At 40.9% G+C, this 25,792-nt stretch overlaps 4 protein-coding genes across 4 annotated transcripts; 1 reads left to right on the forward strand and 3 right to left on the reverse strand.

Moving 5' to 3' along the window:
- Positions 1 to 1,962: 1,962 nt before the first annotated feature.
- spata4 (spermatogenesis associated 4) lies at positions 1,963 to 5,216 on the reverse strand. The gene is given in 7 exon segments (XM_070962221.1): positions 1,963 to 2,057; positions 2,499 to 2,582; positions 2,812 to 2,955; positions 2,958 to 3,019; positions 3,914 to 4,032; positions 4,242 to 4,371; positions 5,116 to 5,216. Coding segments are annotated over 7 exon segments (735 nt in total).
- A 674-nt stretch (positions 5,217 to 5,890) lies between these two features.
- asb5a (ankyrin repeat and SOCS box containing 5a) lies at positions 5,891 to 12,177 on the reverse strand. The gene is made up of 7 exons (XM_070962773.1): positions 11,760 to 12,177; positions 9,683 to 9,762; positions 8,556 to 8,663; positions 8,167 to 8,317; positions 7,562 to 7,696; positions 6,664 to 6,855; positions 5,891 to 6,522 (listed from the first exon to the last, which is right to left on the reverse strand). Exons 1-7 carry the CDS (start codon positions 11,962 to 11,964, stop codon positions 6,395 to 6,397), a joined length of 999 nt encoding a protein of 332 aa, XP_070818874.1. The 5' UTR covers positions 11,965 to 12,177; the 3' UTR covers positions 5,891 to 6,394.
- Positions 12,178 to 12,902: 725 nt separating this feature from the next.
- ctso (cathepsin O) lies at positions 12,903 to 21,494 on the forward strand. Its single transcript, XM_070962658.1, has 8 exons — positions 12,903 to 13,155; positions 14,394 to 14,499; positions 14,747 to 14,871; positions 17,098 to 17,265; positions 17,637 to 17,758; positions 19,042 to 19,205; positions 19,999 to 20,091; positions 20,212 to 21,494. The coding sequence occupies exons 1-8, from the start codon at positions 12,922 to 12,924 to the stop codon at positions 20,244 to 20,246; spliced, it is 1,047 nt and encodes a 348-aa protein (XP_070818759.1). The 5' UTR covers positions 12,903 to 12,921; the 3' UTR covers positions 20,247 to 21,494.
- A 169-nt stretch (positions 21,495 to 21,663) lies between these two features.
- tdo2a (tryptophan 2,3-dioxygenase a) lies at positions 21,664 to 25,530 on the reverse strand. The gene is made up of 12 exons (XM_070963069.1): positions 25,496 to 25,530; positions 25,216 to 25,321; positions 25,005 to 25,095; positions 24,757 to 24,827; positions 24,349 to 24,476; positions 23,941 to 24,127; positions 23,641 to 23,748; positions 23,418 to 23,529; positions 23,189 to 23,246; positions 22,565 to 22,644; positions 22,120 to 22,210; positions 21,664 to 21,817 (listed from the first exon to the last, which is right to left on the reverse strand). The coding sequence occupies exons 1-12, from the start codon at positions 25,528 to 25,530 to the stop codon at positions 21,664 to 21,666; spliced, it is 1,221 nt and encodes a 406-aa protein (XP_070819170.1).
- Positions 25,531 to 25,792: the final 262 nt, after the last annotated feature.

Consider the following 25,792-nt stretch of genomic DNA (forward strand, 5'->3'; position numbering starts at 1 on the left):
GTGCACCAACAAAGTCATCAACCAGGAGCAGAATAACTCTGCTGTATCCGGCTCACAGCGACTAAATAATTAAAGACATAAAAATGCTTTTGTCTGGATGGAAACTTCTGCAGTCATTGACATTGATATGTACAAATGAGGTGATGCGTCCTGAGGTGAAGGGGCACATATGGTGCCATTAATGCTGACACACAGGAATCTGTCAGGTAATCCAAAGTCCATCCAGCAAACCAGGATCAATGTTAAAATGTGTCTGTTTTTGCACTAAAACAAACAGAAAGAGCATGAACAGCTCGTCATTTCTTCCAGTAGGCAAACCGCACGTGATCTAATACTAGTGGTAGAAAGTAACTAAGTACATTTACTCAAGTGCCGTACTTGAGGCACTTGTGCTTTGAGTATTTTCATTTGATGCTACTTTATGCTTCCACTCCTGCATTTCAGAGGGAAATATTGTACTTTGTGCTTCACTACATTTATTTGATGACAATGGATAATAGAACAAGCTTTTAAAATGAACTTCTCACTTTGCTTCATTTCAGTAAATGTTCAAATGATCCAATATGAAATATCCAAAACTCAAAGATAGAGGAAGAAGTCCAAAGATCAATAACAGAGTTGAGTATCAGAACTTTATTTCCTCCTTCTCATTAATCATCTGACGACCCCTCAGATTTATCTGCTGTCCCTCTTTTACAGAACTGTATATAAAGTCATTCAAAGCGGCTCCACCTCCAGCAGTGACAGCACACACTGATGCATCAATTTTAACAATCTAATGAAGTCATGTATAATAAACAGCCTGAGGGGTCAGACCAGCACTTTTACTTTAACACTTGGACTACATTTTGCTTGTAATACTAACAGACTTTTACTTGTAATGGATTATTTTACATTGCTGCTACTCTCCTCCCATCATCTCCCTCCCTTTGTAACCACTGAGGTTAGAGACACAGCTATGCAGTCATTATCAAGGTATGGGATTTATTTCAGCCCCCAGTCACAATTGTTTAGCGTCTTCTGCTGCTCTGGATGGCACATGAAGATGTCTTGGCACATTTAATTCATGTTATCATGGACAGAGTTCTGCTGACATAGTCACAGAAAAACCGCAAACATTTTTAGCCGTTGGTCATCAGCACCTTTGAAAGTCAGGACTAGTGAGTCATCAGTAGATTATTCCTCACTCCAGTCCTTATTAAGTGCTGAAATTTATTCAACCAAGGGCTAGAAAATGTGGATCATCAATGATTAAATGAGAAACCAGACTGATTACAGAGTCCTAAACTGGTTCCAATTTAGGAATCAGTAATCAGGATTATTACCTAAGGTGCCTAACAGTGAATTGAATGAGCTGCAGCATAGATTTACTGGCGTTTTTCAGGTGGCTGGTCCTAATTTCTTGGGATGGAGGTTGAGAAAAAGGCCTGTCTGTTGGCTTAGTGATAGTAAGGGATGGAAGATGCATATTCAGTGATGGGATAAGGAACTCTGAGAAGCATTTGAGTACTTAGCACAGTGAACAACACAAACACATGAACAGTAAGTCCAACTGTTTTCGCAGTACATGCTGATTTATTTCCTATCTTTTGTCAATGGTACACCTGGTTTTGAGTCTCAAACCATTGAGGAGAGCTCCATTCATGACTCAATGCTGCCACCTACTGGTACAAACAGGCACAGTCCAAGCATGATGGTGGAGGCACTGTAGCATTACATAAGCCTCAACAAACAGTTACATCAGCTGCCTTATTATACTGCAGCAAATTACTGTGTGGAATAATATTTAAAACTTAGGCTCTGCTTTGAAAATTTGGAAAAACATCAAGTGACAAACACACACACACACACACACACACACATACACACACACACACACACACGCACACACACGCACACACACACACACACACACACACACACACAGTTCAGTAAGAGAACGCAGATCTTCCTCCAGTTACTTCAGTATTTAGCCAGGGAGCGTCTGACAGGCTGGCGCACCTTTATCTCCATAAAGGAAACAGCAGCAGCAGCTCTACTCGATGACGAGCACAACCCAACTGAAAAAGCAGAAATTGGACAGTAGATTAGTTAAGTGCAGCTGCAATTATATTTAAATCAATGAATTTAAAGCACAAGATTATCCAACACACAGTGACAAATGACATTTGTCATAACACCCTTAAGACAGCCTTCAAATGGCGTTCTGCCCCTGAGGAGGGAAATAGTAATTATTTTATGTACCTTTTGCCCCTCTGAGATAAAGTAAAAATGAGCTTTGAGTAATTGCAGTTTGTTAAAGGGAGCTTTGTTTTGTTTTCTTCCTAGATATTAATGCGTCTCAAGCAACTGTCGCAGTTTGCCAAAAACATTACAATCTGCTACACCCAAGTGATGCATTCGAGCACATTAACACAATCAATATTCTCTGCTCATTCCCGTTGAGAGGAAATGTAAGACTTGACACATACTTGATGCAGTGTCTCCAGATGAAGGGCTGTCGATGCTCTCATCACTGCAGCTGGGTGGCACTAGATTTTTGGCAGCCAGCTGATCCAGATTAGGCTTCACTTTAAAACATCCTGTCACCAAACCAAAGCCGTTGTCAGAATTGGCTAAATTCTGTCACATTTAGAGAAATATGACTGACGAGCTGTAGTTGCAAATCATGAAATTCTTATATTTAACTTAATCTTTTCTACTGAGTATCCTGTCAGCTCATCTGACCGAAGGGGGAACAAATAGAAAACTTTTGATAGCCCCCTATATTTCCCCTCACAGAAAGCTCAGAATCACCTGTGGGTGACTCACCTGGGTTCAGAATCCTCTCTGCAGCTTTGTGCTTCAGGTGCCTGCGGAGGATGACCTCTGCCTTCCTCCGGTTTGTGCTGATGTCGGGCTCAGCCATGATCTCTGTTGCCCTCAGGTTGTTCTTGATGACCTTAGAGGCAGTGTGGGCAGAAGCTCCTGGTACTCATGGTCAGTCAAGTCTGAGGCTGGGCCTTGAACATCTCTGATGCTGAGAGGGGATGACTTAAAAAGATCAGAATCCCTCCACGACTCTATTTTTGTATTTCTATGATTTTTAGACTGTGCAAATGTGCCAACTGACAGGCATCCTTTTCAGCTGCGTTCAGGTGGACTTGAAGCCAGTTAGTGAGGTGTTGGTGAGTTTTTTATTTTTTTATTTCTCACACTGTTATTAAAATATCTTTGTGACCCAGATATAGACATAGACATAGTTTTATGAGTGGTTACAGCTAGTGTTCTATAGTGTAGTATTCATTGGGACCAAAAACAAAGAGCTACTGCTGGGTACTGTCATGTGCATATGGTTTATTTTTGCTCTTATTATGTAGGCTAACAAATTTCTGCTCCCTCAGAAATACGAAGATGCTGCTATCTGCTAATAAATGCCGTTAAGTGAACTTTATTTTTATATTGAGTTTTTGATTACTTCTGGAGATTTACTTTGTTGACATGTTTTTCTTAATTTAAACTAAGTGCACTGAAGACAGAATGCAGATCTACTGACTATAACCTTAGAGGTGAATAAATGTTCATTTCAGTTTAGCAATTGTTACTATTAAATTGTATTTTATCGGATTTCAAAGATCAACATACCGGCATTAGATGTCAGCCATAGGCCAACCGTCTCTATGAATATCAGCACTGAAAAACTCAGTTACCCACTAGTTATATCTGCCTTCCTGAGCATTAGGTGAACATTTCAGCAACTGTCAATTCACAGTACCAATATTAAACTAAACTGTCAAAATTATACATAACAAAATACAACTAGTCTTTCTAACGCCCAGATAAGATGCTCTGTACTGTAAATCTCCTGTCTGTCTGTTTTCAGAAAGAAAGCAGCCATGAGCCGACTTCCTGCCCTGCTCCCATCAACCCTCACCTCCTGTTCGTTAAAACAGTATAAACTTCCCGCACCAGCAGCTCAGCGGCTCCTGGTTTGCAGTGGATGGTCCCATCCACGACGTCTTTCATCAAGTGCAGATTCTGCTTCTGTAAAGACTGGGACAAACTTTTAGTCCTCTAATTATGAACTTCCTGTTTCAGATCCTCCAAGTACATGTAGGTCAGTATATACACACGTGAAGGACAAACCAGTCAGTATTAAATGCCATATTGTACCTTGAAAATGCATTTAAACCACACACAATTGCACAAAGAGCAGTTTTCTTCCTTGCTCATTATATTTTTAGATTTTTTCCTCCTCTTACCCTCTCTATCTGGCTCCAGTTCCTCTGTTTGGCAGAAAGCGATGATCCTTTGTCGTATGAATGCAAAGTAAAGAGTTGGGGGTAATAACGAGAAAATATCTCTGCCACAAGGTAACCATTGGAGAAATCTCTGGAAATAAACAGCAGGGAGAACAGACTGAGCATATTTACTCCACTGGATCAGTGAAAGCCACACTCAGCAGTTTATACTGGTGTTTCTCTTGTGGGATCCTGATTATTGTAGTCAGCCTTTAAACACAGCATCTCATTTAAGTCTGTGCTGTGTTTTTACCTTAATGTTTAATGGTGCTACAGGACACTGTTGTAAGAGGTTTTTAATCTCACTTGCCAGATGAAATAAAGCCTGCATTATAAGGCAAACTAAGACCACTGTGGAGCAATTGTGGATCTCTATATTTTAAGATTACAGTTCTTAAAATATAGAGAGGTGTGAGTGATTTAATGCATTGACGCTCAGGACTCATTTGGAGATTTTTCAAGTCAGCTAGCTCGATGTGTAGCTAGGTTAAAAATGGATTAATGTGGCTAAATTTTACTTCGACTTCTAGCTAGCTAAACCTTTATTTATCGGCTTCACGTAAGAATAGCCTGTAGCTAGCGTTATCCAGAGATACATAAGTGTAGCGTTATAAAGGTTAATGAACAGCTACAGTAACTAGCTAGTATAGCTAGTTAATTAGCACGTTAGCTTGATCCCATTGATACAACAGTTAACACTGTTACCTGCAGCTGTTTATCCCGGTTTAGTCTGGACATTGACCTGCTGATCAGTGCTAACTCCGAAATGTGAACTGTAAGTTAGTTTAGCTGACAGATATTTATTTATTTATAGTTAGTTATTTACTGATGTTACCTGCGCACATTCTTCGGATAAAACGACAAGTCGAGCATTTGCAGCCATTTCATAGCCTCTCTGGGCAGCCCAGTCTTCCTGGGAGTCTGAGCGAAAGACATGGTGCTCTGAGCCCGATATGTTCCCTGTATAACAAGTCAGTCACTTTAAACACGCTAAAACCAGCTAATTAACTCCACAGGTGTCCAGGTAAGTTGCCCGTACTTGATGCACGGGACGCTTTGTTTACATTTCCATGGTAACGGCGCGACACACCTGTCTGTCTGACACGTGGATGAATGGAGGATGCAGCATTAATACTGAGTTTTATGGAGTTATTCCAGGAAATTAATTTTACAAATATACAACATTAAATAGACAAATAAGACCGTATGAAATGCGTCATTTTGTCAATACAGAAATATAACCATGTAATCCTGAAATAATTCATGTTAAAACTGAGCTCAGTATTACAAAATGTTATTTCAGACTGTTTCTTTATTCAAATGATTGTATATATGCCTTAGGAGCTTTCATTTAATTGCAGTATTAGGTTTTGTGTCAGCAATGGAAACACACACTTGCTGCTCCACCCACTCATGTTTTCCATTTGGGATTTTCCATATAGGTCACCCTCCTCCAGTTGTCAGTACTCAGTAATCCAAGCTTAAACTTGTAACTATTTTTGTTTTCTACATTTTTAAAATAATAATTCTCCCACTGCACCTCCAAGTCAGCCATCATTAATTACCAGCCCAGCCTGGGTATGTACAAAGACAACATGTTTTGGACTGCTCCAGGTTTCAAAACAGTTTAATCATCTAGTAGTGTGCACTACATTATAAATCAAATGCAAAACTATGAACACTCATTCACATATTTTGTGCATTTATAACATTTTAATCTTGAGGAAAGAATTCAAAGTGCATCCCTCTCTGGTACTTATTGCAACTTTAAGGTATCCTCTAAATACAGCAAATCTGAATTACAAAGAATATTTCAAGATATTTCTAGACTGTAATTTATCCAGGGAAGGCTAGGCCCGCAAGCTCTTTTAAAGAAACCCCCTGCTTTACATTTGTTTGGGTCCACAGTCACATATGGGATGCAAGCCAGTTCAACACAACAAGATACCATCAGCTACTCAGTGTCTACTCTGTAACTACTTTCAATTAATTGCTCTTCCTACGTTGACTGGTGAATATAAAAAGTAGGAAGAGTCCTTGGAGCTGATGTGCTTTGTGTTGAGGCCCTCTTTCTCTAAGTCCCATTCAGGCAGACGGTGTGGTTGGTGTGCCTGTCATTGGTACTGCAGGTAGTTCCTGAGCCTGTTGGGCAGCGGAAGATGGGAAAGAAGATGGAGTCTGTCACGGCCGACGCAGTTCCTGATGCACTGACGACACAGCTGGCTCAGCAGCCGTGGTGTAGCTATGAAAGTTAGACAGTGAAACATTTTAGAAACTGTTCCTAACACATAGATAACTTATGCTAAAAGCTCAGATAAAAAGACGGCTTTTATATCTGTAAACATAAGTCTGTGGTTGTTTGTGAAATCTAATGTTCTTGTACCTTCATAGAGCAGCAGGAAGCCCTCTGTTAGACTGCTGGGTGGAGCCACGTCTACTGGCCTCTGAAACTCTGTGTTACGGGCATTAAGGTCTGCACCAAACTCCAGCAGAAGCTTCACCACGGCTGTGCAGTCTTTTTCTGCCGCTGCATGTAAGGGCGACTCCAACGATTTGCCTTTCTGTACATTTGCACCTGTAAGCAGGGAAAACTTCAGTGTCACATCCTTCCAATGTTAAATATCATCAATACTATCATCAATACGTGTTGTTGATTATAATCCTGGAATTACTTTGTGAGGATGTTTTCTTATTTACAGGACATTTTTTATGTGCCTGCTTCCTCTCAGCTGCCCTTGTCTGCCTAATAATTTCCTGCATTTCCCAGAAACGACTTTCAAGATCCCTGAGAGAACGGATGTGACCTTGTTACTTTCAATCTAGAAAGCAATATGGTCATACAGTCAGCTTTGAAAATACTGACTGAATTCCGTCTGTGTTCTAATTCCTACATATATGACTTCTAGACAGATACTTTTAGCAGTTTTGACACCTACTGCCGGTGTTTGGTGTCAATGATTTACATAATTGACAAGGAATAAAGCTGTTTTATTGCTGCTCCGCTGTTATGTCATCTGCAATTAGATACTTCATCTGGAATAATGAACATGCGCAAACGTGAAAGAGCTGCTCACCCAAAATAATTTTATTACTCCCTGTTTTAATGGAGAGTTTTTGTGTGTCAGGATCTATATTGGGGGCTTTTAAAGCCCACTATGTGCATTAATTTCCCTGTCTGTGCTCGATAAATGTGCTTGTGTGCCTGTGTGTGCGTCTGCTCGTATAGGACGTGTGCCTGTCTGTGTGGAGATGTAAAGATCCACACTGTGCTGCGAGCTGACCTTCCCTCAGGAGTTTCCTGGCACACTCTAGCTCTTGGCAGACGCAGGCTGTATAGAGCGCAGTGCCCAGGTGAGGAATGTCCATGTCCACATCTGCCCCCCAAGTCACCAGAGCCTCCACACAACCGTAATGACCTGGAAGTAATGGAGCATGAAGACAGTAATCAGTAAGTGACAATGTGAGATAATTCTCCAAGCTGTCTGCTCGGGTCACGTTGGGATTTATTTTTAAAAGTGTTTTTCACAGTGCAGGTTTGTCGGGAAGGTGTTTTATAGCACAGCGAAGGACACAAGCTTATAACTAGTCTCAGCTGTAATTAGCAGAGTTTGGAATGACATGTTGGTTATTTTAATTGCTTATATATTGGTATTGTTATGAAATAGCATATGCCAAGTGGTAATGTTGTCAAGTCAAGATATTGAATATCTGCCGCAAACGTACAGTAGATAAAAATGGTGTTTATTAGTTGCATAAATACATTTCTTTGAAACTGAACTTAACTAAGTGCCACACAACACCGTTTGGATGTGCAACGCTTTAAAAAATCAACATAAAACTACCTGATACATCAGTTTTCATCAGATATTTTTTTTGTCGTAATTACCTTTGCTCGTAGCTTCATGTATCGGTGAGGGGTGGTATACGAGGCTCTGGGGTTTTGCTCCATTTTCCAGAAGAATTTCAGTGCATGCCACGCTGCCCACCGTGCAGGCGTTGAACAGAGGGGTGACTCCATCAATTGTAGAAGCATTGACCTGTAAACACACTTTTTTAATTGTTATTTTTAGGCCTTTTTTAACCATGCAAGTGGACTAATAGCAATGGCCTTTGGGGGAACAGTTGAAGGGGAACAACAATTTAATAGCTCTACAGTGACTGTAGAAGAAGAGCAGCGCATTGCTCATTTGTTACCCCAACCCAGATTTTCCCAGCCGTGGCAGTGACATTTGACCTGTGCAGCGTAGCAACATTAAAGGCCAATACGTGACTTACATTTGCTCCTGCATCAATGAGAGCTCTGGCACAAGCGACATGGTCTCCGACACAGGCCTCATGAAGGGGTGTCACGTGGTCTATGGTCAGAACATTCACACTGTGACCCTGGAAACAACCACAGACATTTAGATGTTATAAGGAACGTTACGCAATACATGACCTTTGTCAACCTCTGGGTGAACACCAGGAATTTCAAGAACATCAAAGAAGCTTATCTGCTTTTATATAAGAGACCCTTCCTCCTCAGCTATGGTTGTTAGGAAATGACAAACGATACAGTCCCATTTTAACAATAGAGATTAATAAACTGCTAATTAACATGCAGAATCAATAGGGGTCTGGTAAGGAGCTAATAAATCACTGTGGAAAATACTGCAGTTATTTCACGCTGTTGTCTTGAGCTTGTCAGAGTTGAGAACAAGGCATTGTTGGCTTTGTAGCTGAAATGGTTTCCTCTATTGTAGCCCACTCCTCAACCTAAAAAGCTGAAACGCAAGTGTGTGGGGGATTCAGCCATTTATTAGTCTCTGGCATTGATCTACCCCCGACACTGCATGTAGTTCTTAGTCTGAAGATTTATTCACTTGCTTCAACAACACGTTTTAGTGCTGTGTTATCTAAGGTGGTCAGTCATGGATTGGACCTGGATTTACTGAAAACATGAGATTTGTTATTAAGGGCCACATATTGACTGTTTACATTTTATGCTGCAGACATTTTACCAACCGTCTTACTTAACTTACAACCTGGGCAACAGCAGGCCTGTCATCGCCTTATTAAATATCTTTCGTTATAAGTCTAATCATACTTCGTGTGGTTATACAGTGTTATTCTGAGTCAAAGAGAGGTTTTTTCAAAAGCATATTGAAGCTGTGCAGGAATGCCAAAATGTAGTGTTGAGAACTAATGGAGGTGCAGATGGACAAATTAGATAAATACAGGTAATCCCAGATAATCCTCTTGACTCCTGACTTTCATCCAAATCTCTTTTTCATAACATCCAAACCAGGAAACCACAAAGGCACTGACACCAATTGGACTTCCCAGGGGACAGTTACAACAGGCCCCATGTGTACAGATGAGGCGATGCGCATGACTCTCTGTGGGGATTGTGTTCTCTTCACCTGTAAAATGAGGGTCCTCAGAGCCAGGAGGCGGCCCTGACTCGCAGCATCATGGAGTGGTGAGCGGTCCGCCCAGGATCCTGCAGCGAGAATAAGAATTCAGCGCTTTTACAGTACATTCATTATCATTAGGCTGGAGCTTTTATCCAAAACCATTTACAGTCACTGCAACAGCAGAACAAGCCTCAAATCCTAAGTTACTAACAGTGCAAGAGGATAAGATTCAAAACCTCTAAAGGATGTGACGCATACAAATGTTCCACCTTCCCTATAGTAATAATGACAAGTATGTAAAGAGCACATTAAATGCATTTTTTTTAACTTATCATAGTCATTTAACTAAGACTTTTGTAGTTTGTGTCATGTGCAAGAGGAAACAAATGGTAATTATTTTATGTACCCAAATACCCTAATATTTTTGTCTTATCAAACCTTGTGTTTTCATCAATTCTTATAATAGTATGTTATCCAGTTACGGCTGCTTAATGAAATTTATCAGTTCTGAAATATGTTTTTCATCCATCCATCCATTATCTATACCGCCTATCCCTTTCGGGGTTGCGGGGGGCTGGAGCCTATCCCAGCTACAATGGGCGAGAGGCGGGGTACACCCTGAACCGGTCGCCAGCCGATTGCAGGGCCACATGCAAAGACAGACAAACATTCACACTCACACCTACGGACAATTTAGATTCATCAATTAACCTAATGAGCATGTTTTTGGTCTGTGGGAGGAAGCTGGAGTACCCGGAGAGAACCCACGCATGCACGGGAAGAACATGCAAACTTCACACAGAAAGGCCCCGCCTGACCCGGGGATCGAACCTTCTTGCTGTGAGGCACCCGCACTACCTGCTGCGCCACCGTGCAGCCCCATATGTTTTTCAGTCATATTAAATTAAGACCTTTCGGGTCATGTTTTGCCCTTCGTCTCCCAAGAGTTAATGCACGGGGCAGCTTATTATTATGTGACTGATGGTGCTTTTAAAGTCCTTATCGAATTAACTCAGCACATTCACACTCCATTCACAAGTTAATATCATCTCGAGAAACTGGCTGCGGCCGTTTGACGCAGTTCACGAAGCAGTGCACACCTGGGTTGATGTCCAGAATAACAGCCGCTAAATTCCACACGTCACCATTCTCATCTTCGTCCATTTTAATCAGAATTTATAGATAATAATCGATGAACTTAATGCACTCTTATTCATGCAGCCTGTTTTCCTTGACTGATGTAATTTGAAATACATATGTAAAAGCCCCAGTTACACACATCAAGCAGATTTCTTAAAACAAGGAAGACCATATCTACAGGACTGCGTCGAATACCCTAAGCTTGGCTAGTTAGTATTCCGTGGAGTGGATCCCCTTTAAATTAAACATCCCCTTGAATGATAGATACAGATTATGTTGTCGCCGTGTCTCTGTTTCCCCAGAATGTGCCTTCGGACCGCCTGTCCCTGAGAATGTGGAGTGTTGTTTTGGTTGCTGTCTGAGTGTGAAAGGGTGCACTGCATAGCTGGGAATGGAAACTAGGGCAGGATGGGGGCGAGGGAGGGAGGTGGGGGGAGGATATCATGACTGTGTTCTATTAATACATTAGAGAGAAAGAGCTGCCAGCCTACAGTGTCTTCATTTAATATTGAATGTACAGTTCAGGATTTATAAGTGGCTATTAAGCCAATGAAAGAAAAGTAGATCATTTACATCTACAGTATGTATTAATGTGAATACAGCTAATGGCTCTGATACTCGTTGGATTGGCAATGCAGTATTTATAGCTCATTTGTAAACACGGAAATTGTGAGTGCGTGCTTGCCTGTGTGTGAGCAGGGAGTACTGCAACTTGATTTTAACACAAACAACATTCATATTTTGTACCTATGACCTGACGTGCCTGAGGTCAAAGATGTTGTTGGTGTATGGTGTAAACACAGTTGTGTTGCGGTTGCATTTTAAATAAAAATTTGCCTTTAACACACAAATACATGCCTGAAATGATGCAGTGTATGGAACAAAGAAGCCACCTGGAGAAAACACAGCTCTTTCAGGCTTATGTTTTTGTTCGAGTACTCACTGTGTTGTTGGCCATAGTCATAGAACTCTGCTGATATCCTGGCAGCTTCTTTACGGTTCCCCCGGACAATGTAGAAGTAAGCCAGCAAGTTGAGAGAAATCTTAACAAAGAGCTTAAAGCAGAACAGTGCTAAGATGCTGAAGTAAACATTGGACAACTGGGCCGCGAAGGGCTTGTTGGCGAATTCCCCTGTTGGGTCTGACATTTCCTCCGACACGTTACACAGGGGCTTTGGTTATGATGAAGGCAGGATCAGATGCCACTCCAAAAAGCACAAGAGTAGCCTACTTTTTCTCCCAGTGTACTGGCTGGTTGGCTGGTCCTGACAAAGTACAGGCTGAGAAAAAAATGCTCTGCAGCTGCTACTGTGCCTGAGAGCAACTACTGCAATGGTAGTGTACAATGTGCGTGTGCATGTGTGTGTGTTCACAAGTTATACCAGTTTTATCCAAATTAAATTGTACATACAGTGCTACCTGTTCCAGTTGCACACGTGACGTCAAGTGCTTTTTTGTATTAATGATCGTATTGAAGTCTGGATAAATGAGATAATATATGAATTTATTTTTAAATCATGACAGTATTTAATTCTGGATAAATGATATTAAATATATATTTTTCGATATTTGAATTAATCTTTAAATGATGACAGCATTTAATTCTGGATAAATGAGATTAAAAGTATTTTTAAAATGTTTGGCACATATTGGATATGAGTGGTATTTAATTGTGGATAAATTGTATGAAAAAATATTTTTTAAATCAATATTTACATTAATTTTGAACGATGAATATTTAATTCCAGATAAATAATTAATTAAAAGTAAAGAAAAAATAAATAAAATCTGGATTTTATATTTATGAAATTACCGTAATGTTTATAAAAAAAACTCAAAATAAAACAAAATATATGCCTCTAGACAGTCATAAAAAAGGTTTTTAACATATTTTTTGTTCCTGTTGTACAAACGTCATTGAAAAATCAACATCTTTTCAGTTATTACTTTAGTTTTGAGTATTTTAATTCAGTTATTTCTTTTTAATAACAGTTAAAGGGTCCTTGGAGCGTCCTTCTGTTTCCAAGGAAGCGCCTCGATCACTGCGCATGCGCAGTTTCTCACCTTTTCCGCAAACATCACTTTTTCGTTTACTTCCTTTTCTAATGAATGTGTCTCCGACGTGTCTCCGTCAAATGAGGGTCGACTTGTCGTATGTAGTTGTCATAGCGACCGTCTTCTCGGTCATCTCTCCTCGGTGTTGTCTTAATGTGACCCGGGATGACACGCAGGCAAAGTTGAACGGCTCCGCGGTTGATTTCGACTCGTTCAGGGAGAAGTTTCACCGCTCGTATGAAGTCAACAGCGGGGAATTTCACCGGCGCCAGCTCCATTTTCAGGTAAGAGAGAGGGAGTAGACATGTCTGTAACCTGTTGACATGCATCACTTTTTTTTTGCCCTCTTCATCAAACGTTAACGGCTGCGTAACGCCCCAACGGACACCGCCCACTGACCTGACAAATGTGTTTACAAATTATCTATTAAACGTAGATTCATATCTAATTAGATCCGTAAAACCGCTTCAAGAAGCTCTGAGAAGTAAAAATACTTGCATTCAAAGTACACTTCGACCTACATAAGTGCAATAAACAAATGTACCTGAAGTGAGAAATGTCACGTCCGTACACCTGAAAATCACACGTAGCTTGTGTGACTACTGTAAGCTAACGTTAGCTAACTGTAAGTAAATCTTCCTGCATTGTTTAGTCAGTTCACTGGTTTGACTCCTCCGCTGTGTTTGTGCTACTGTCACAGCAGGTTTTAACATTTGTGATTAATCTCACCCTTGTCACTTGTGTCACTACTACACACTCAGTTGCCAGTTTATTAGGTACAGCTGTTTCTATCAGAGCATCCCGATGCGACAGTCATGAAATACGTCCTGCCGTCATGAAAGCTAAAATGTTCAGCTTTTGTTGAAACTATTTCAGAGAGTTTATGGTAATTTTGGAGGTTGCTGGTGGCGCTGTTGACTTGTATCATAACGAGAGGTGTTTGTTATTTACTCTGCCCTCATTGATATAAATGGGTTGGATTAAATATTGCCTAAAACTGGTTCAAATACAACACTGAACTTTCTAACCGTCACAAAGGTCGGATTTTATCGTGGGTTTGTTGTATTAGACTGCATTAGTTTGAGCTTGGCATACCTAATAAACTGGCAACTGGTTGTATGTATTATGTAACTGGATAATTATTATTGAAGCATATCAGTGCTGCAGCTGGTTAGGGTGGAGCTAATTTGAAGTAGATTTTAACTGTTTGGTTGATTAATCTTCAACACTTTTGTTTATAAAATTTGAACCTGCGATGGAGTCGAGTAAAAGTACAGTATTTCTTCTTGAAAGTTGTAATTAGCATACCACGGAAATATTAAGTAAAGCACTATTACAACACTTGTGAATGTGTCTTCCTAGAGGTTAGTAATCATGTTTTTTATGTTTTTTTGTTCATTATCTTCTCAGTATTTTATTAAGAAAACTCTCTTAAACAACTAATTTTGAGTCTTTGAGTTGCCTGCGTTTTGCTGCCTCTTTGGCTAAATTCACACCTAATTTGTCATTTGTTTTATTGCAGAATGCTGCAAAGCGGCACGCACACCTGAATTCATTCCCCGCAGCACCACAGTCTGCCAAATATGGCATCAACCAGTTCTCTGACCTCTCACAGAAGGAATTCAGAGGTATGCTGAAGTTTTGTCACTTTTTTCTTGGTTTGCAGAATTGGTTAGGCACATGGAGCCTTTCTGGACAGTTACAGCTTTTTCACAGCTTCTGGTGCTTCATCAGTCCAGATATATTCACTTATTTTGTATCTGTCCAGTCCTGTCCTGTTTTATCCCCTGAATGACGAGGCTGAATCTGCACAGTCACTGTTTACATGAATCTTTGTATCCTGGACTGACTGTGAACTCTATCTATTATTCACAGATCTGTACCTGCGAGCTAGCGCTGACAGAGCTCCTCTCTTCCCTGGACTGACGACAGAGGGGCTCCCAGCCAAATTTGACTGGAGAGACAAATCAGTGGTGGCACCGGTCCAGAACCAAGAAGCAGTGAGCTTTACACAGATTCATGATAGATATACTGTATAGGTAGGAACAAACTGTAGGTACAGACACACAGTTGGGTGAGGTTCAAACAATTTCCAATTTTTAACCAATCGTTTTATCTCAAATACAGCCATCAGATGTTTTCATATTAAACAGATGGGTAATAGACAAAGCAAATATGTATAAGTCTTCCAATAATACACACAAATCCTCAAAAAGTATACAGTGAAAATGGTGATGTTGGTCCTTGACATGGTTTTTGGTTCTTACAAGACCAGGGAGGAATATTTATATTTTGACCTACAGGTATACAAACACTGTGCTTTGACTCATAATGATCATTTGTCCCTGAAATGGTGTTTCCACAAAACAAGTTAGATCAACTGGTTAAAAACTGTTATTATATTAATAAAATCACATCTAATCCTTCTCCCCATTGAGAAATCCAGAATATATGAATATGCAAATATTGCATAAATATTGACTTCATTGGACTCATGATTGGACGAGCACTTGTCAAACAGTGAGTTTCCCCCTTGCAGCAGAAGAATTTGAAAACAGCCCTTTAGAGTCAAACTCAGCACATGCATCATTCTGCACAACGAGGGTCACACATCCGAGTGACATAAAAGATAGCAAACCCCATTTTTGAACGGAGAGGACTTTGATATGGGTCAAGGAAAAGCAGGTTGAAATGATGGACTAATCCGTTATGTGTGACTTTTGCTAAGAGAGCACATTGAACCTGGGGACCACAGACAGGGAGCAGGTTAGTGAGGTGGAGCTGTCGCTTGTCCTCACTGAAGGTTCACTTTCTGCTCCGTTCGTCCTTTATCTCTTTGGTCACTCAGTTTGCTGCCGGGGGTGATATTTTCACTGTACAAATGTTGTCCTGAGGGAGAGAGACAGCCCAGACAGGTTAAAACCAACGCGCTAACATATATTTACTTGCCACTCCAGGGAGAGTCTGTACATGACCACGCTCGCCTACCACTCTGCTCTGCTGTGGTTTTTCTGCCCAGATTTCTTTTTCTTTGGCCGTCTGTGGACCTGCCAGGGCCGAGTTTCCACAACCCACAGATAGACTGAAAATAAAACACAGCACCATACACAAAGACATAATCTCAAGCCACTCACATCTCATAAACTCTTCTTGATCCAGTTTTCCCTTATCTTGATTCCACTTTTATGACACAAGTGCATTTCATTGGTTTAAAGTAGAGAGCAGATGGTCCTAATCCGTTGTGTGCTAGGCAAATACTTATCTCCAGCCCAAGCAATAATGACTGATTTTGGTTTCAGTATTGATTTGAAGCCATGGAACCATATTGAGCAACAAAATATTGGATTTTTCCACGGAGCGCTCAGGTTTTCATCACATTTATGGGAATTTATGATGAGAAAGTGAACTACGTATATGATGCTGTTTTCAGAATGAGATTCCCTGTGCAAGTGTTATCGAGGGAAAAATGCGCTCTCTTACATAATTAAATATTTTGTTGTTGCTCCAAAATGATTTATTTCAGGAGAGCAGTGTAATCTATGTCTGATATCATAAGTATATACTTAGATGTAAGTGTCAAAACAGTCGCAGACTTAAATCTTAAAGCATTAACTGAAGCAGAGATGAACATTTTCCCCAAGAAACCGCTTTATGTGCTTAGAATCATTTTGTTGTTTGCTCTTGATCCTCAGCCTCACTGTAAATCGCTGTTGATTTATTTATCATTTTGTTATCTCTTGGAAGACTGGAATTGAAAGAGGGATATTTCCTTAAGTCCCCCTGTCTACCTGAGGTGTTTCTGTCAGTAGATGGCAGCAGAAAACAATTAGTCACAGTTCAGTCAGAGTGGACAGATCATCTCACCTCCTGAGCGGTTACAACATCCGTGCTCGCTGCAGATTCCTGAGCCAGAAAATCCTGTGTTTGATTCCAAACTCCATGAAATGCCAAACTGTTGTCATTTGGTTTAGTCAGAGTAGGTCTTTTTTTTTTTTTTTTTTTTTTTTTTTTTTTTTTTAATGAATTACAGCAGTGATTTAGGCGGCAGGAACAGCAGAGCACATAAAACCAAGTCTTTCTCCTGCTGAAATGACCTTAAGTGAGATAAGCACAACAATTTCTCCTTCTTGGATCATAAAATACTGCATAGCTGTACTCAGGATTTTTTTTTTTTACTTTCCTTTGTAGTTTTGTTTTTCCTGATTACTGTGATTTCACCCCTGCAGTGTGGGAGCTGCTGGGCTTTCAGCGTGGTCGGTGCCATACAGTCCGTCCATGCGATTGGCGGCTCCCAGCTGGTACAACTCAGTGTGCAGCAGGTTCTGGACTGCTCCTCTCGAAATGAAGGCTGCGGTGGAGGCTCCCCAGCCCAGGCTCTATATTGGTTAAAACAAGTATGTTCATATTTTTATATAATTTCAGGTCTTTAACAGATGCTTCCAAAATGAAGACAGAATAAACCTCAACTCCCGAGAGATACTTCACAAGCACAAGAGATGGAGTTAATATTTCTGTGCTCCTAAAATGAGAGCAGCCCTGTGGGAAGATACTTGCATGCTTTTTAAAAGTTTAGCCACTTAAAAATAAGGTAATATCATTGTGTATTTTAATTAAATAGACACGCAGTGGCGACGAGCTAAAGATGATTTTCTGTAGTCAAATGTAAATTATAAAACTGCCTGTGCCAAGATGTTACACAAACAAGATGAATTTATATTTTGTATTCAGGTAACACACTCGCTGAGATGAAGTGTTTTCTTTCTAGACCAGAGTGAAACTGGTGCCTCAGTCAGAGTATCCCTACAAGGCCAAGAGAGGAATGTGCCATTTCTTCTCTCAGTCACATGGCGGTGTTGCTTTGAAGAACTATACTGTAAATGACTTCAGGTAAAAGACACATTTTGCAGGTCTATGAGCAGTAAAGGCTGAAAATTAACAACATTATATTTATTGTGTTTATACATAGAAAACATAATTTTAATTTGGTTTTCACAAAGTGCCAAGGACAGAGGGGAGGGGAGCTGGGTTGGCCAGGCCAGACCGCCCTGACAGACCATAATGTTTACTGTGTAAACAAAGACATGGATTGCTCAGTAGCACAGAGAATGACTGGCCCACAGCTACCTTGAGTTAAAGTGAATCGGATCTCCTTTATTTAATATTGAACAGGGTCCTGACTCACACTCATGCATATGTAATGCTTGTTATTGCTGTATTGCTATCATAGCCAAGATCAGGGTCCTTTGTCAGAGTTTATGAAGTTTTCATTTTGATGGAGTAGAGTTAAGAGTTTTCAAGACTGTTGCATTTACTGACCTCATTTAAAAATTCTTTGTCTTTTGTCTCTCTTGTATTGTTCCTCTCCTTGCATGCTTGTATTTGATGTAGCTCAAATTTTGCAAAATAATGATATGTCATATGTGTTTTAAGCAGTAAAGCTGCAATAATTTTCAAACCCAGTAAATGTCAATGTCATGTTCGGACTAAAAGACCTCCTTATCTCAACAATCCACTGTTCCTGTATGAAAACCCGCCCGTTAACCTGCCCCCATAGTCAGAAAGGTCAGAGTGCTGGATCAGCGAGTGCATCAGGCTGCTGGAATTGGGCATGTCTGCAGGGTGGAGGCTCGGGGGTCACGGGGTTGTCTTAACCTTCAGACTAAGGGGTTCATAAGCCAGATCTTTACTGATGCACAGCAAAAGAGAAGCAGCATCATAAAGTTCAAACAAGACAAGACCTCACCTCAGCACGGATGGAGTGTAAAAGGGCTTTATTCAATATAGCTTTGGCGCAGACCTAGACTCCATGGCCCATATGTCATGGGCCTGGCAGACGAGGGCGTCACAGCCATCCCCAGTGTGGAATCATCTGGTTGAAAGGACAACACGAGGTTGCAGAGGGCGCCTGCATATGTGCAGCAGACAGAAAGAAAAGTACAAATTTTCTGAATGAGCAAAAGTGCAATAATAGGTTAGACATTGATGGATTGATGGATTGGATGAATGTGATGAAGAGGAGAGTGGTGAGGAAAATGTGCGAAAATAGGCCCAATGAAATGTCGAACTTAATAAACCTCCATGTATTTTGTATCTTAATACATTTCATATCTTTATATTCAAAGCACGGTAATCACAAGACCAAGAGTGCATGTTTCTGTTATTCCTTTCAGCGGTCAAGAGGAGGCCATGATGGGTCAGCTGGTGAAGCACGGCCCTTTGGTTGCCATCGTGGATGCTGTCAGCTGGCAGGATTACCTGGGTGGAATCATCCAGCACCACTGCTCCAGCCAACACTCTAACCATGCTGTCCTGGTTGTTGGATACAACGCCGCTGGTACATGCTGTCACAGCACTGGCACGAGAATGAATCATAATTCAAGAAAGAAAGCAGGAATTTAATATTTTACATGCTCTGCCACTTCCCTTTTTAGGTCAAGACGGTTTCGCAAACCTCGGGCCTGTGAAAGTAATTTAAAGCTGCACTAGGCAAAGAGTTTTAAGTAAAAATATTCCAGGAAAAGTCAAGCACAAATTATTGCTGCAGCAGAGTAGAGTGTCTCATCCCCTCTAATTAAGTGCCAAAAGGAGATGGAGGAAAAAAAATGTAACAAGCAATTAATCTAATTATTGAGCCCCCAAATTATTATTAAGTAAAATATTTGTTGCATGTTTGCAGTGAGAATGAAGGTGTCTTCATTCTGTCGTTTCCTCGTAGTTCCACTGACGTGCCTTGCTCAGCTTTATTAGAAGACGTCAGCACTCATGTTTAGAAAGAAGCAGAGCTGCATTGGAAATGTGTCATCACTCCACGGGTGAAATGTTTCTGTAGTTTTAAGAAACCTTTTAAAGTTTGTGAAAGGTTGAATTTAAAGAAATAAGATGTTATTTTAATGGCATGCTGTCAGACTGTTGTCACAGCTGCCTCACTGTTTACATATTGACATAATTCTCACGCATCAGTATTTTATATTTAATTTGCACAGCATTGATTATTTCACACAGTCTTGTATTTTGTGGGTTTTACATTATGTAATGGTCAAAGGTGGTTACAGCTGCATAGCACACACACCCTTACCCCTTTTACCCTGAAAGTAATTATATCATGAAATGCATGCTGTCTCTTTTAGGGGATGTTCCATACTGGATCGTGCAGAACTCCTGGGGATCCACGTGGGGGAATGAAGGTTACGTTTATCTAAAAATTGGTGGCAATGTTTGTGGTAAGTAGGAGTTTTGCCTCTTGTGACTTCTGTCTTTGTCTCCGCTCAGTTCGGCGTCTGTATGTTGCCGTGCCCACCGTCCTCAGGGATTAATACATCATCCTTTTTTCCTCTTCCCAGGTATTGCGGATTCTGTGGCAGCAGTTTTTCTTTGACAAGTTCCTGTGTTTTATTGACTCTTAGATTGTATGTGTGTGCGTGTGTGGCTGCTGCCAAAATTTAGATCGGTTTGCATTCAAGTGTCACTTTACTTTTTTTTTTTTATTATTGAAATGCCACCATGTAACATCACTCAAAGGAAATAAATCACTTTACAGTAAACGCTGATGAATGTTGGCTCATACCTGACAAATCAACACACACAAAACTGCAATTCTGTAATAATAACAGATGCACTGTACAACAATGTGTCTTATTAAATACATATGATAGATACATATTACAGGTGATATGGCTCATTCATCTATATATATCTATACAGAGATCACATCAATCACTGCATAAATACATAACAAAATTAATTTTACAGCTTACTATACAAAACACATTATTACACAACTGCATTATAAACATTATGTACACATTTCACAGCTCACATTTTACATACATGCTGTGCATATTGTCCTGTTTTAGCTGTCGACTGATTGTTGATACAGAGGTTTATTGTCATTTTATGTACTCCCTGCAGCATCTAAGTCACGTCCCAATAATCTGAAATGGCTCCCTCTCTGACACCTTCCCCACACTGGCATGAAAGATAATGCATTTGTAAGAACCCATCATGGCCACCAGTTTGATCGCTGCTCTCACCGATCCATTTGCTTTCAGGTCAGTCGCAGAGCATTTACATAATTTTATTGGAAAACATCTAAGCAAATCTTATCAAGGAGCCATCTGCTTTACTTTGTGACCGGTCAGGATTAGAGATTAGGCTGAAATGGACTAATTTGGCCATTTGATGTATTCAGGGTCAGACACCGCATCACAGGTTTGTGTGGTGCGAACCTCAGAGCTGCAGCCTGATGTGACTAATGAGCTCGTAATTTGCTGTTCTGTTCTGTAACATAATTGGGAGAGATGAAAAAGACACTTTCACCTTGCTTGACATTAACATTAAAATAAACACATTTTGTTGTGTTTCTGTGTTAACAGTCACAAAACTTCACAGAAAAGAAAATATCCTAAAAGGCCTCACTAATAATACCATCATGGTATCAGATATCTGTTTCTGACTTCATGTATTATTTATATTTAATATCATATGTTTTGTGCCATGCTTCACTCCAACATCTTTTTTGCAAGATGCTCCAAAAAATGCTGTCTTATTGTGCTTTCCTTCATCATCTTATGCAGTATTTGAGTGTTTTGAACATTAAAGACTGCCCTCACTTCATGAAAAACTCAATGTATGGGCTTTCTCTTGCACATCAGCCTGATGTCATGCACATCTGAGAAACATTGTGCGTCTTCTTAACAAATATGTGTTTCTTGGCATATTAGCTTATTCTCCCGAGCACCTGTCACCAGAACTGCAAATTGAAAGGAAGCCAGGGCAGACTCCTGAGACGCCAGCTAGTCTGAGTCTTCGCTGCTGCAGTAGGAGCTGTCGCAGCATTCGGCCATGTAGAGGAACGTATGAACGTTGGGATTCAGCTTGGGCACCCAGTGGCGAGGCACCAGGAACGTTGCCAGGTTGAACAGATCCACAAACACTTTGTAGCGGTCACTAAAGGGAAAGAGAATCACGTATTAAATATGGAGCTCATGCACCCTGACAGTATAATTGGGCATCTGTTGCAAATTGCACTTTCTGAAGGACAAAACTTCGTCCGCTGCTGAAACTTAATGGACACCTTTGAAATGAGGTACAGTTTGTGCACATCAGGACGAGGTGACCATATGACAGGTTAATTTAGATAAGCACAGAGTAGCAGTGTCCTGTCCTTATCTAAATATACTCTGAAGTGTTTAAGATACTTGGAGTTTAAAGTGTTTAATCAGTAGGTTAAAGTTTCCAGCATACAATACCTGACAGTGGATCTCAGGTAGTGGTAGCCGGACGAGCCCCCTGTGCCGGCTTTGCTGCCAATCATACGATGCACCATGCATACGTGATTGTCTAAACAAAAGACAGAAATATCCGCTGTGATACACTTCGAGCAGTGTTACGGCTCTGCATGTTTTATCGGAGATATAAATAGTTAAGACATGAGTGAGACATAAGTGAGTAAAAAATGTATTTCATGGGAATAAGTTGTTGGACTGATCAGCAGACGAGGACGATGTCAGAATATTTTCCAGCCTCTGAGGTCCTGAACTAACTTAAGCTCTGTAAACTCCAGCTAGTCCGGCTCTGCCCTTAGGCAAAATATTAAAGCATTGGTTTCTTACTCGATTTTTTTTCCCCCTTTCATATTTTCTCTGTTCACTGGTGAACACACGCAGCAACCGAAAGGGATTGTACAGTACTTACATCTCCATTTTGTCATGAGGGTGTCAATATCCATGAGGGACGTTAACAACTGGAAAGGAACCTGGAACCTGGGCTCTTCCCTGAAAGGATAGAGGAAGGTTTGAGTATCTGAGGATACCTCGTACAGGTGTATGAAAATGAGCCTGAGTGTCGTTCAAGACCAACTATCATCTGCTCACTCCCCACAATGCAATTTGTGTTTTGCCCATCTGTTTCACATTATCACCATCCAGTGACTGTCACATGACTGTTGACCCTTCGCTTTAATGAGTCTTGTGTGATGTGTCCTGAACACACAGGCCAGTGGACCACACCTTCTTGTAAAAAGACCCTAAAATAAGACTCTCGAGACTGCACAGTGAGTCCAACCGCTGGTGTGCTACAGGTATCACATGACCTGGATGGCTGACGGGGGTTTCAGAGAAGGGCTTGGACATGAAACTTTTAGGTGGGGAGGATAAATGAGTAACCCTGCCTGAGGAGCAAACACTGAGCCGCTCTTGGGCAAGATGTTAAAACCCCAGCTGGGCTCTGTGACCACTGCCTATGAGTCCCAAATAAACGTAACACAGATGCACAGTGCCGGACGATGACAGATGAAGCAGTGCGGTAAAAACCACATACCTGTAGAAGTAGATCATCAGGGCACCTTGGAGAGCTTTGTACGAGAGCCGCCTCTCACCTTGTCAGCAAAATTGAAAATAATATTAAAATTTTAGAAGTAAAACTGATCTTATTTATGTAGTTTTACGAGTTGTGATTTAGACTTGAGTCAAATCTCGATCACAAGCGAGACACGTGGATCACATTTGATTAATCAGTAGGATTTTTTTTTTTTTGTAGAAACGCTCACCTTTGCTGAGGAGATGGTCATGACGCTTTTCGTCAAACAGAGACGTGAACAGCTCTCTCTGTTTGACCAGCTCATCCATCATTTCCTTCTTCTCCTCAGATTCTGGCATTCCCTTAAAAAAGAAGGGAAAAAAAAGCGTAAATAAAAATACAGTCTGTCAATCATCCGTGCGCTCCAGGGGGAGCAAGGAAAGTTTGCTCTGAAAGCTGGAGTCATCTCTTACCTCGATTTTCTCCTTCTCCTGATTCAGCCCATCAAATATATTGATTTCCAGCCTTTCCCAGAAATTGAATCCATCTGCCTCCAAGCCAGGAGTTCTCTCCAGCCATTCCTGAGAAGAACAGCCCAAGGTTTTATCACATTCATACCCTGTTCACTCACAGATGGGCTCATCCGACAGTATCAACAGATACAGCAAACAGGGTTGGAAAAATGCAATAGAAGATAAACAGTAGCATAAAATTATGCCTTCTTGATGAAATAAAAAAATGAATGACTGGTGTTTGATGGTGGTAAAACATACCTCGACCAGTTTTAAGAGTGTTGGCTCCTGTTCAGTGGCAAGCAGCAGCTCACTGTCATGACCCTTGAAATTGTCCCTGTAATGACGTCTGTTGTATGGAACCCTCAGGTTGTCCAGGACCCCGATTTTGTTCTCCAGGATCCGAAACTGAAGGCTTTGGAATCCAGAGGCTGGAGACAGGTAATCCCTACAGACACGCACACACGCACACACGCACACACACACACACACACACACACACACACACACACACACACACACACACACACACACACACACACACACACACACACACACACACACAAACACAAGTAAGCATACATGCACACAACACAGGCAGAGTGCACTGCATCTTATAAAATTTTCAGAGCTGAAGGAGAGAGGGCCAGAAGTTATTTATGAGCTTACCTGAAGTCAAAAAAGTCCAAGGCTGTCATTGTTTCCAGAACCGCGAACTGGTCGACCAGCAGTCTGAAGATCATGACGATCCTGTGGATCCGAGTGTTCACTTTGAGCATATTGCGTTCGTCTCGGACCTGGAGGAATGGTGAAATATTTAAGGAAATAATTACTTATCATAGCAAAGGCTGTGAGCACAGTCTAATTACTGAAATAATTGGAGTTTTAGGTTGTTTGCATCATTATTTCATCAACCTAATGTGCGCCAGGAAAAACTTCAAATTTGGATTCAGAACATCAGCAGGGTGATTCACAGCATGTCTCACTTTTCCCCGACTCAAGTTCAAATCCAGATTGACAAAATAAGACAAATAATTCCTGCTGAATGTGCTTTTTTAGAAATGAAATGTGACTTACGTGTCCACTGATGAAGATTTCTCGCACGGAGTCGAGTTCAAACAAAATCTGTTTGAACCACAGCTCATAAGCTGAAAGACAAACAGTTCAAGCACGTGGTGAAATATCACACAGCGAAAATGACTCTTACTGAAAAGAAAAATAACTTTTCCCTGCAAACACGTTCAATTACTCAAAGCAGAAAGACAAACTAAAAAAAAAAAAAAAAGTAGAAGTGCTCTTAAATACTGCGAACACAGGAGTTTTACCTTGATGAGTGACAATGAAGAGGTGCTCATCGTGGATCTTATTACCCTTGACTTCGCTCTGCAACACCTGGGCTGAGATTACTTTGTCGAGCTGAGGGTCGGAGGGAATTGAAGCACTTCACTCAAATGTGGAAACAAATCCAGGTTCCAGTACTTTCTTTAAGAAAGCCAGGCACAGAGGCTGATGTGTGCTACAGTTGGTGTTTTGTACCTGCAGGTAGTCTCCATAGATGATTCCTCCTTTACTGGCCTTGTTGACCCCTGCCTGAGAGGCATCCTCCTCTTCTTCTGTTGTGTGAGGCTTGCTTTTGAATAACCTGCAGTTTGAAGAGAGAAGGCCTTTGGTTACTTGGTGTTTTCCCGTTGTCAGGATCGGTAATCAATTGTTACAGCGCTGCATTTTATTAATTTAAAAAGAAAAAGAAATAAAAATGGGGGGAGGGGGAATCCTTGAGTGCTCTGTTTCAGGCACAAGAACAATGTGAACGTACAAATGCCTCTTCTCAAAGTACGGACATCCACTCATGACTTGTCCAAATCAGGTGCAGCAACGATGTATTCTTCTTCCTGGACTAATATTTACTAAAGTGATCTTCAACACAATCCAGATTTTTAAAGATCCACCTCATCCAATCAATCATGAGGATACGGTCTCCATCCGGCCCGCCTCTGTTTGCCCCATGGTGCTGTGTTATTTGCCTTGAACCGTGATCACCTTCTGGACTTTGTTTTGATCTGGTAGAAGAATAAGACACAGGACTCTTTTCAAATAATAAAATGGTAAAGAA

This window comes from Chaetodon trifascialis, chromosome 5 (genome assembly GCF_039877785.1).
Source record: "Chaetodon trifascialis isolate fChaTrf1 chromosome 5, fChaTrf1.hap1, whole genome shotgun sequence".
NCBI classification, from domain to species: domain Eukaryota; kingdom Metazoa; phylum Chordata; class Actinopteri; order Chaetodontiformes; family Chaetodontidae; genus Chaetodon; species Chaetodon trifascialis.